At 34.8% G+C, this 12,588-nt stretch overlaps 1 protein-coding gene across 2 annotated transcripts in view; it reads right to left on the bottom strand.

The window, feature by feature from the left end:
• Window positions 1-1,042: 1,042 nt before the first annotated feature.
• Window positions 1,043-12,588, bottom strand: part of AP3B1 (adaptor related protein complex 3 subunit beta 1) — a 154,336-nt gene continuing 142,790 nt past the window's right edge. Inside the window, exon 27 of one of the 2 annotated variants that reach the window (XM_041414674.1) lies at window positions 1,043-1,784. In XM_041414674.1, the coding sequence (XP_041270608.1) occupies window positions 1,631-1,784 (154 nt within the window). In that variant the 3' untranslated portion in view covers window positions 1,043-1,630. Of the gene's footprint in view, window positions 1,785-6,176; window positions 6,230-12,588 lie in introns of those variants that run through there. The other variant, XM_041414675.1, reaches the window with a different exon arrangement.

Raw genomic sequence — 12,588 nt, 5'->3', positions numbered from 1 at the left:
GTTTGAATAGCTTTGACATCACAGTTGAAAACTAATTCAATAGCAAACTTATTGCAGGATTAGGACTTCAGAAAATAATGTGAATGTTGATTAAGAACATGTACATTTCTCTTGAAAGATTCTTGTTTGTTTTTGGTGCTAGAGCAAACTCTAGGACCACATTTGTCACAGAAGCGCAGGATAACTGCCTTAAAAACCTAACCTCTCTTTAGCATTTGGAGCCTCTTTTTAGTTCTACTAAAATTTAACAAAAAATTCAGGAGAATTTAGTGTGAAGCAAGACAACATTTTTGAAAAAGCAGTATTTTTTATAATTCTAAATTAGAACAGCACTAGTTGGGCATCTAAGAACCATGCAAAGGTCCTGGCCACAGAAAAAGGTTACACTTATTCAAGTATCTTCTCTGTAGTAGAGCCACGAGTTACTAGGAAAAAACATTTTGGAAGTGAGGAGAACTGATAAGAAATGAAAATGCTCAGCATTTCCCATCCTGCCATGCAACCAGAATGTGAAGGGAAGGTCAAAATCAGTGACCTGACAAAACCACTGAGCTGTACCAAGAAAACTGGGTACACCAACTGGTGCAAGGCTATTGGTCTTCCCTGGCTTAGTTCAGTTGATATGGCTATGAATTTCTCTTTGCCTCAAGCCCTGGTTTTTACAAAGTTGAGAAATGTTTTAGTCTAGTTTAAAAAAGAAATTTGAAATAAAGCTTAACTATTCATCAAGCTAGATGACAGTATTTGCCACAACAGTCTAACAATCAGTATTTCATTTAATACACATTTGAACAATTCAATCAGTATTTTATGAGCAGGCCAATTTGAAAATAGGCAGCTGCTGGCTCTGTGAATTAACAAAAACGTAACCGTATAGCAGACAATTATCACAGGAGTACAAACACTGGCTACTTTTGCAAGAACAATTTGCTGATATGTGTATAGTGTCCACCTCATTTGTATTTACTTCAGGTAACCAGGTATGTACAATACCAGCATGTCTGTTATCAATTTTCTACCAAAACAAGAAAGAGGGAGCCTCTGTTCATAGGCACTACTTTATTAGCATCTTAACAAAATATTTGAGAAAATGACAGTAGGTAGGAGCAGTGTTCTCAGTTGATGAGTTCAGGTTTACAAGCATTTCTAGAAAACCATTTTACTGTGTTTTCACACGCTAAAATTCTCTCTAAACCACATACTCGTTGTGTATGTTGCTGGAACCCACCTGCCATTTGAACTCAGTTTTCAAGCAGTGTGATTTCCATTGAACTTTATTACCTAGTATTTGTCCAGTATGGGGGGGAGTGGAAACTGATGGGGAAGGAAGGTAGTGGGGGAAGGGAAGAGAGAGGGAAGGACTAAGGTAGAACAAATGGGAAATATATTTAAAAGCACAGATAACTGACAGTAAAATATATGTTCTTTGGTTAGCAAGCAGAAAAAAAGGAAAGGACTTGCATACATGATAGATACGCACTAGCATTCTAAAGCAGAAGACAAGAATGTCAAGAGTGTATTCTTTCCCCACTGCCAGATGGAAGGGCTATTATTATAAATGAAAGGCAGCAGTAGTGGATGCCAGGCACTTTTGTTGTGTGCCAGATTCTGAAGTCCAGATGTAAGCAGGTTACCCCTGGGACAGGACAGGCTTCAGCTCCCGCAGCAGAACAGAACCAATCACAGTTTTCTCAGTGTTTATGATGAGCTGTGCTGTAGAGCTCTCCTTCAGCTCCACTGTGACTAGCATCAGTGACCCACTGTGCACAGTCTTAGCTGCAAACCTGGAGGGAAAAGGGAGAAAAAAAAAAAGAAAAGAGAAAAATCACTGAGCATCGTAAGGTCAAAGACTGCTAATGTTTCTTTCTGCAAGAGTTAAATGAGCTCAAATATAATAAAATACTTCTAAATCCATTAATACATTTCAGGGGATAAACCATAAAACCTCACATAAATTCTTCAAACATAATTTATGTAAATAGTTTTGCATTTTATAAGGGCAAAGAATTATCATGCAAAATTTTGTATTTAGTAGTAAAAACTAAATTTTATTTAACTAATTTTTAATATGAGTATTTATTCTTCAGTTCATCTACAATATTCATATACACTGACAACCTGACTACAGCTGTATAGAATTTTCCAAGGATTTTCATTAGTTGGTGCCCCAAAGACAATACAACTATGTTAAATGTAGTAGAACACACACAAAAAGCCAAACTATTGTACTTACTGAAATATGTCTCCTCCTGTAATCCCATAAATTAATTCAAACTAAAACCAGTCAAAATTATAAACATATGAAACAATCAATTTGAAATGACAGTAGCAGCAAGACAGAGTTATTCTGTGAATTTATCTCCAGAACCATAAAAATGTGGCCAATATTTTTAAACATTTTATAATTATTAAAAGTCCTACAAATGAAATAAAAAACTACCAACCAATCAGACAGACAAAAGTTAGGGCTAATGCACCATTACTAAATTCCAAGACATGAAGAACCCACTAATTACATGGAATTAAAAGCAAAACTAGCCTTTTAAGCACCACAATTGACTGAAAAGCCATTTTAGGCACAATGAACTTCTGTCAATCCTGTTAATTCATTCTCTGCGCAGAGCCAGGCCCAAGAGACAGGAAGCAAGAGGATGGCAACAGCGTCCATCTTTCCATCTTCCACAAGGAGCACAACATGCTCTCCCCCCCCTTCTTGGTTACTTCTCAACAACAAAGTTGCTGCACATGGGCTTTTGAAAACACTAACAAGTGTAGAGCAGGTCTGTGACCCCGTCTGACCCCACTTTGCAGGGCCAATCTCCCCTCCTCTTTCTGAATGACACGTGTCTGAATCAGAGCCATCTGCCTCAATTTGCGCAACATCTTCAGTCACAATAGGACCCAGTTAGCCCTGACAACAGCTCACAATACAGAAAAATCAAACTGCTGCGCTGACAGCACGCTGTGGGCTATTCAAGAGCAAACCAACTGGTCAGTGTCTCCTGTCTGACAATCAGCATGGGCCTTGCAAAGCGCCTACCCGAGCCCTTGGGGATCTGTTTAATTACCATCAACATAAAGGAGGGAGTTTATCAGGAGATACTCAAAAAACTTCACTCCAGACTTAATTAAAATATTAGCCACTTAAGCAGGAAGCAGGTTCTTTTTAAACGAGAAGTAATTTCTGTCTTCACCCCCCCCCCCCTTCTTTTTAAACTAAGCATATCAAAATCTCATAACACATTATACTAATTAAGGAAACATGGGGCACTTTTCTAATGTCACCCATCACAGGTCAATCTATTTCTTTTGTCTGTATTGCAGATACATTCAAAGACCTCTCTTTTTAATAGAAGGTTATAAAACAATATTACTAGTACAAAAATTACCTACTTAGCTAGTTATATCAATGATTTCATCTATTTACGCTGCAAGGTAGAAGATGACTATTTCTCTTGTTGACTTCGACAGGGGGATAATTATAGAAACAATAGTCTTATTAGTCACTTTATTTACTTAACAGTTGTGTCTTGGGACAACACAGAAGCAGATTATCTCTGAGTATGCACATAAATAGGTTGCTAGTTGGCACTCCTGCTGTGCTTCATAGCCCCGAGGCTTGATTTTACCCTCTTTTATCAAAAGCTGAAAGTGATACAAAGTCAGCGTTCTGGGAAACCCAAGGTGGTCCAAAGCATGAGAGATGAGTTTTGTGCTGATATTTTTACATGTGAATTTGCAAAATCACTTAGGGGATCAATAGCACTTTTCCATAGCCCTGAACAAATCACACAAAATCAATAAAATGTGAGTTTGCATGTGGTTTGCAAGATGCAAAGGGCCTGATACCCAGGTAATTTTACACAAAGTGTTAATACACATAACTAGCAGCAGCTAATCAGCTTCTATCCATGGTCACCGATATACCTGGAATTGCTCGGTGAAGGAAGAATCAGACCAAAACAGGAAGACTTATTTCACCATTAAAAAATGCATGTATAGAAGAGAACCACTCAGTGGGTTTACTGCTGCTTTTGAACTTCGGAAACCAAAATCTGTTCCTTAGAATAGGGAATATAATCTAGTTTCTAAGGAGAGATATAAATACACTTGTATAATCTGTAAAACTGAATACAGTTATAACAGGGTGGAGCAGTTGGCACTAGCAGTAAAACCGGTTTGTCAGTTATTTAGATGTTTTAAATACACTGTGATTGAAGGATTTAGTTAATAGCTGTTTTTTCTACTAAATACATGCTACTGCATTTATATCCTAACTCTTACCGTAAACCCTCAAGAATTTTCCAAAAGGTGTGCTGTACTCAACTAAATACCTAGGGAAGCCTACAAAGGCATGAAAAAAAATCTCTCAGCAGCAAAAAATTCACCACTAATAACATGTGTTCACTCTCAGTGAGAAACTTTCATTTTCTCCATGAGGTCAGTAATAATTTTTCGCTTTGTAGGTTAGAATTTGAATTGAAAACAAATAAAAATCCCCAAACAAAACTAAACCAAAAAAGACAATAAACCAACATGAAATCTTTGGCTTTAATAAGCCTTGAAAACTGCACTGTGATACATTCAAATCTAGGATGTACAGTGATTGATTATATTTCCAAAAGAATGAATCTGTCCTGTGAACAACTCTAAACATAGGACACGTATGATGAGCATGGTTCTGTTGCAACAAAGGATCCATCCATAAATACAAAAAAACCCCAAACAAACATGAAAAACAAACCCAGAAAAACAAAGCAAATGAGAATACATTCGGAAAGCAAATCCAAATATTTACTAATAGCTTCAAGATGGCTGTTTCGGCTATGATGCAGTATTTAATTCTGTGATAATATAGATTCTAAATCAGATTTTACAACATTAAAATATTCAGGAACATTTGCAGCTGTTAATATCTTTCCCATTTAAAAAAATCAAGACAGATTGGAACAAAACAATGTGAGAAATATTTGCATATTCTGAACGTTTACAATTTCTTTTTAAAAAGAATGTTAAATATTCTGAGCATATGTGACATGCAAAAAAAGAGAAGGAGTTAATATATTATTTTTATATAAATGTAGTACCTATCAGTGGATAAGGAAATATACATTAAGCATCAAATTCAACACCAATAAAATACTATATATATTTTTAGAAAATAACTTGGTCTTTCAGGAGTTAAAAATAAATCACACAGTCTCAGTGACTTACAATGAAAATAATATTTGTTCATGATAACCATACTGAAAAATTTGATATATAGTTGACATAAAGAGAAAACACAGAGTGTCAGATACTATAATGTGACAGCATTTTCCAAACACTGACTTTGCAATGATGACTAGTCTGAATACAGGCGGGGAGTAATTTTCTCTTTTTCTGTAGACAAAATATAGCTACTATAAGGAGATGCATTTTTGGGGGGAAAGGTTCTGAAAATTTCAGTGGCAGTGAATATACAGCAGCAGACTAGTTCACTTAAAATTTGCTCCTTAAAATTCAACATTTGAGCAAGTAAATTTACACCTGAACACTCACTATCAGAGTATAAATAAGTGCAAATCAAGATATTTACAGCAGAGAGGGTTTGGGGTGGGGGGGTTCATTTTGCATTATTCAACAGCATTAAAACACACTCTCTCCTGTCCAGTGCTTTTCTTCCTCTTTGACTTTTCTATCCAAGCTAAATTTTCTTCTTTTTCTGTTCTACTGCTTACCACAAAGAGTGACAATGGCCCATGGAGGTTAAAACTTTTTTTTCCTCTGCCCTTTCTTTAAATCTTGTACATGAAGCCTTCAATTACTGCCTGCTGAAGCAGACAGAATCCTATTAGTAAGGAAGACAATCAGAAGATGCAATGCCCTGCCCTAGCTGTAGAAAAATAATTAGTCCAAAGCTGACAAATGTGTAATCAAGTTATGCAATGAATACATTCAAAGGGGAAAAAAATACTGCTGTGAATTAATCTTCAATTTGTAAATATAAGAATGAATAACTAAAAAGGTGCTTCCAGCATGTCAACTGGACAACAAAGATACTTACATTTATAGTTTCAGTACTCTGAATCTTCGTGTTGCTTTGCTATGTACAGATTTCACCTTATAAATAACAACCCATCTAAAAATTGGCTACTTGTATTTATTTGTATTTAAAAAACTCACTTGTATTCATTCTCTGAGTAAGCCTTAGAAGATGAAAAAGAAGTATTTGGATATCAGCTCTGACCTGGGGAGAGAGAGAGCTTAATACTAAAACTGTAAACACAAATATACCCACAAAAAAAAAGGAACTTAATTTGGTGATTTTAACATTGGTTACTACTAATAAAATTTGATTGCTATTTACCTTAAAAATCATGTTATGATAACATGACTTTCTTTTTCTCTGCATATTTAATGCAATTTTAACACTATTTCTGAACAAATTGTTCAAAACAACTAATTTGTTAAAATAATGTAATTATTTTCCAATATTATTTATTTTTTTGGCTGTATAAAATAACAAAATTGTGAAATAAATTGCAGTCAAATGTACATATTTTTATAATGTTTATTTGTATTGCCAAAATAGATTGTAAGTTTGTCCTCAGTTTCCAGTAAGCAGCTGCACTGCACCTTTAACAAAAATGCAGAAATGCAAGTGAGTAGTCAGAACTTACTGTCCAATACATAGCACTACTCCACATGTTTAAAAAGATGCTGCATGAACTTTTTATCATCTTCCAAATGTGTCATTAGTTTAAAAATATCAGCATTTTTATATGTAGGTATTTATATATCCTCCCCTAAACTTAAATTACCTAAGAGCTTGAATCAAAATATTTGGTCTTCCCACTTTGAAAAGTCTAATTGCAATACTCAATCTATTTTGTTTTTTCATATACTTCACTCTTTTTTTTTTCTCTAGAATTGGGCATTTAATATGATACATGCTTGAGAATTATACTCAGTCTATTTTTAAAATAGGCTATAAATTTTAATTTGCAGGAAAATTATTTAATTTCAAAAAAGCAGATTATTTTATAGAAAGATATTAAAATATTAAATATTAAATACTCAGAGATCTTTACAATCAAAGACAGTCTTCTGCTCAGTTACTTCTTAAAGCGTTAAGCATTTTCTGTTTAAATAACTGGCTCAAAGGGCTCCTGTTTGTTTTTCAAAGAAAATGCTGCACATATTTATCACTTTATACCATTCAGATACAAAAGCAGTGCTGTCCTCTAGTGGAGAGCAAATAAGCCAGGCTAGAACAATCTGTTCTGATCAACAGCATATCTAAAATGACTCACTCATATACTTTTAATATTAAGACCAAATTTAATTTCCTAAAGTTATTTAAAAATCTTACAATTTGCATATAAGCTACTTAATAAAATAATATATCTACAGTGTTAAGGGCATTAAAATGATTCTGTGTGAAGGCATTCTCTTGATCAAGTATTTTACACCAGTTATTTAAAATCTTGATATGATGATAACACATGAAAAGAGTATTAGTATACACAGGGCCCTTTTGTTAGCAGAGAGAAATTTTCAAGGTTTTGGAACATTGGGATTTGATTAAGGATTTGATTAGGCTTGATTAAGGAATAATGGTACTAGGAAGAGTAATATGAGGAACTACAGAATGAGTACTTTCATACTTATAAAATTCAGTTTTATTTTCCTCTATTAATAAAATAATTAATCTAAGAATAGTTACTAAGCAGAAAGACTTCTAGTCCTGCCTGCTTAAATATAAATAGTTAGCCTAGCTGGGTGGCTTTTTTTTTTTTTTTTTTTTTTTTTTTTAAATTAAAAAAACAAAACCAAACCCCCCAAAACAAAAAGCTGGAACTACTTCCATCATAAAGCAAGAAAACATTAGGAGTTTAAAAGTCCTGCTTAAAATAAAGGGTGAAATAACTGTGGACATGGATATACTATTCCATTTAAAATTCTGTCTCCGACAGGTAAAGACTACCAGAGAAGCTGTTTTGCCTAGGTTATTTAGCTCTCTAATTAATTCCTACTTGAGAGATTAGGAAGCAAAATTAAACCTGCATGCCTGTTACAAATTTATTTACGCAGCTACCCACTGAAGCTTTCCAGAAGAGTAGAAAAGGAAGATTGAGCCCCACAGCTAAGGAACTAGAGAAGCAAAACAGTCTTAGGTAACTGCATCAAAGGAGCTACTTTGCAGGAGCAGAGGTTGATTTCACTTCCTTGGAGCTCTCCAACAGGCTAACTGCTTAGTAAAAAAGTCTTAGAACAGGTGTGCTTGAACACAGAGCAGAAAAGGCCTTTAAAAAAGTCTTTGTGGATTTATAGACCTGTTTATCAGCTACTGACAACATATACTCTGATTCCAGTGAATAACTATAAAGAATTTATACTTCTCAGAAATTTATACATGGTGTTTTTTCCTTTCCAGCAGACATGGAAATATAGATGGGTTATTTTCCTTTCCAGCAGACATGCTGGAACCAGATGCAGTTGTTATGTTAAGGTGATGGGGTCTGATTACTAACTTTCTGCCTTAGAATTCTTCCAAATTTAGTGCAAATTGGAAGATGATATACACACAAAATTTTTCAGGTGGACCCCATTAGACAGAGTTTGGTTCAATACAAATCTACCTATACAAACATGCCATGGCATACCTTTTCTCCCTACATTAAGTGTTGCTGGATTAAAAAGATGTGGAGAGGATAACTGATTACTAACCACAACATTCTCTGATAATCAAAATTGTCTGTAAACAAAACCCTCTTTCCTTTGAGAATCAGTCTGCCAATATACTATAAATGGGACATGACAGGTTGCAAAATGATAAAAAGGGGTGAATACAACCAGACTGTCAAGCTGATGCATGGGGTGAGAAATGAAGGCTAGTGAAACACGGTTTGGATTCCTGTATTTTCTGGATTTTGAACATTTTATGCAAGTTTCTACATTTGATTGTTGTTTTCATATTATTCAGAGTATGAATTCTCACCAACTGCAGTGTGTCTACTGTCGTAATAAATGATTTACACAGTATGTTTCTGATTTTGCTAAAGGGTAGCAATAAAAGAAGCAGGTGGACGGTATTTTACATCTTGTTCAATAATTGCTTATTCAAGAAATCAGATAGTTAAGGGTACACTAAGCAATGTCATACTATGTACAGCAAGCTCTGAAGAAACTACCATACCTACATGGTTCAGTAAAGTGTCCTTAAAAATGTAGGTCTCAGAACTGTGCAGTCACTGCACACGCTGCAGTGCTTGAGCTAGGTTAGACCTGCCCCAGCAAGGAGCAGAAGTCCTATTTCATGCTTCTTTGTTTAAAACTTATCTTGCTTGCTGCTAACTCAGGTGTCCACTATGACGCCACACTATGAGATGAGAATCCTCCCTCTGCAAGTCCTGGTCATGTTTAGAAAGAAGAGATGGCTGCTAGTATTGCCACTTTTTGTGACTGTAATGAAGAAAGACATTAAAATCCCTATCTTAAAATATGAAATGGCTGTTCTGAAGTACTTTAGAGCTTTGTTGTTGAAAGAGATTTGATTTTCTCCAGAACCTCAGATTTTCCCATACTGGGTTGTTGAAATTATAGAACTGACCATGTGAAATTTGAGACCATGTGAATTTGACCATTTGAAATTAATGCTCTCGAGTGTCTCAGAGGGCAAGTCAATGGTTACAGCCATCCTGATGAACTGCAGAGCAGAGATATGTATATGACATCACTCACTTTCTAATCCTGCTACTTCCTGTTTGCAATTGAGGATTCCTTCCAGAATACAACAGCAGCAACAAACTAGTGCAATGGACTATTAAATAAATTGAGGTCGACTAAACTTCATTCTTCATTATCCACCCTACTAGCTTCAGAGTTTTGTCTCACTGGCTGATTGGGCAATGCACAGGTAGTTTTCAAGAATGAAAAAAGTGGAAAAGATGATCTGTCTTGTACCACTGTTAGAGCCACAGTCATTGAAATAAGTAATATTCCTTGGTATGATGCATCCCATTTAGGAAATGCTTTGGGAAGTAGAAGGCAGAGAGGCAGGTAGTTGAAGACAGCATGATTCTCCATCCCAGTGCACATCATATTCTGATGTCAATGGAAGCACAGAAGTATAAAACAAAATGAGAGTGAAGAAGTAAATCCAGCTTGTGATCTTTGCTCTGAACAGGTGCCACATGCTGCTTTTTCTGCCACATGCTGCTGCCAACACTTTAAAAGCTTTGTACCACATTTCTGTTGGTAGCATGAAAAAAATGCCTTCTATGTGTATTTCCATTACTTTTTTTCCTAAGCCAATTTAGCCTGAAACACCTCTACTTCATGCATAGGGCTTTGTGTAATAGTAGACAATATTTTGACACTTTCTAGAGGATTATGAGAGCATTCAAGTCTTTATAAGATTCAAATATGCAAGTAGTCTTTTCTATCACCATCTGTTATCTTCTGCCATAATCAAAGTGAAGCAAATGATGATTTTTATCTCCTACCTATACTTGTAGGAGATAAAAATGAATAAAGGAGGAAGAGACCTGAGGAACTTTTAGAATATTTGTCTGAGAAGAATAAGCAACACGTTGAAAGTAACACTAGCATGAAGGGCATTTCTGGGTAAATAAGGCTTGTGTCATTAAATAGAATATGACTGAAAATCTTGAATAATGCCTTCATCTCATCATATTTTGAAGTAGAACAGCCTGGATTTCTTTGTTGTTGTTGTTGTATCTAAAGCAATGAATGTTCCTACCCAAGTAGAGACCAGGAGCTCAAGTGATGTTCTATAGAAGCATGAACTTTGAGGGAATAAATGTCCTCCATTATGTACCCTCTTATCTTGAAGATAGAACAATTCCTAATAGGCTTTCCCCATTGACAACAAACAGCATACATACTTCAACTGAAAAGTACTTGTTCCCTAAAGGTAGTTATTCAGAGTGATTTAATTCCCTGCAGGAACAAATACTTTTCTTTCAGTGTCTTTGTCTTCAGATATTCAAATGGTGCCCTCAGTTGTGGTCTGAACGAAAAGATAGAAGCTTGGTGCCTCAGCTGACTCTTAGAAATCACTTTATCAACATCAAGTAACAGTTCTTAGAAGATTAAAAGAGCCATAGATATTCCAACAATTAGGCTAATATGTCTTGTGAAAAAATATTTTAAGAGAAAAAAGAACTCTTCTTTCAGCAGTTTTAATATTTAAGAAAACACATTTCCAATTCAAGAAAATCTCTTTTGAGATGCATTTCACATTCCTGCTTCTAGAAGAAGCCTTTGAAAACTGAAATAATGTTTCCACTTATTAAAAAAAGCAAGAAAGATCATTACATAAAACAGCTAAATCCTATTAAGAACAGGAAAAATGCATTGCATATTGTCCTACAAGGCCCTGTAATCAAAGACCTTGAATAAACTCCATTGAAGATCAGGGAACTACTCTAAAGGAAGCAAAATAGTACAGCAAATTTATTTTTCAAATAACAAATATTAACCTGCACCTTTGTCTGCTGATATCCATGTCTATATCTATAGGCAACCAAGTTAAAAATTTTTGCAACTATCACTTAAAATAAAAACCAGTCAGAAAAGGCAGTTTAAAGCAGAATCAACTATGTCACCTGGCATATTGTTCTACATTCATTTAACAGTTAAATATTACACAGCACACAAATTTAGTAGCCACATGGTAAAGAGAGAAAAGAAATGCTTGTAAGAAAGTGTTGCTACATTGTGATATGCTCAGACATATAGCTAATGTATTTGACATTTGTTTTCACTTATTTCATTTTTCTTTGGTGACTGCATGCTACTCTGTAGATATTTATTTCAAGTATTTACTTTTGAATCTTCATTATATTTGCACTAAGTGTTTTTACTTTGTGCAAAAATCAAATCCTAATAGGGTTATTAATTTAAAGACCAGTAATTGGATTCCACCAGCATGACAACATCTTCAGCATAAATGTGAATATGTTTAGACTGAAAGAAACCATGAAACACACCTGTTCATGTCCATTAGATACTCTTGCGCTTGTATTAAACTGTACAATTTCATTTTGAATGAGTATATTGCATTACCAGGCAATACATTTTTTTGGCATTAGCCTTCATTAAGCAGTAATACTCAAGTTGGGGATGACCAACTAATAGGTTAATATAATTTATGCTGCACAATGCAGAACACCAGTTAAAAAACAGTAGTTGTTTTTCTGTGTAAAAAGGCTTCTTCCAAGAAGTCAGCTGAAGTAGTGCTCACAAAACAGCATGATGAGCTAAAAGTTTTTGGACGTAACTTTTTCTGCACTATCACTTGCAATAAAACAAGACAAATGACAATCGTATAAAAAATTAGAAAATTAACTTTTAATGTATTTTTACTGGATCTTTAACTATTTAGACAAGATAAAAGGTGTCTGTTTATTTTATTATCCTGAAATTGTGTATCAAATAGCAGTCACAATTCTTGTATCCATGAGACTTCTGCCAGAAGAGATTTGATTTTTGTTTCCTCTCATGACAGAGGTAATTTAATCCAAACATATGTTTACCTTAGATACATACATATATATATATATTGGGCAATGCACAGGT

Source organism: Onychostruthus taczanowskii, unplaced genomic scaffold (genome assembly GCF_017590055.1).
Source record: "Onychostruthus taczanowskii isolate IOZ18803 unplaced genomic scaffold, ASM1759005v1 scaffold46, whole genome shotgun sequence".
In the NCBI taxonomy this organism is placed as follows: Eukaryota; Metazoa; Chordata; class Aves; order Passeriformes; family Passeridae; genus Onychostruthus; species Onychostruthus taczanowskii.
Note: the sequence above shows the minus strand (reverse complement) of the source record. Positions and strands in the feature narration are given on the sequence as shown.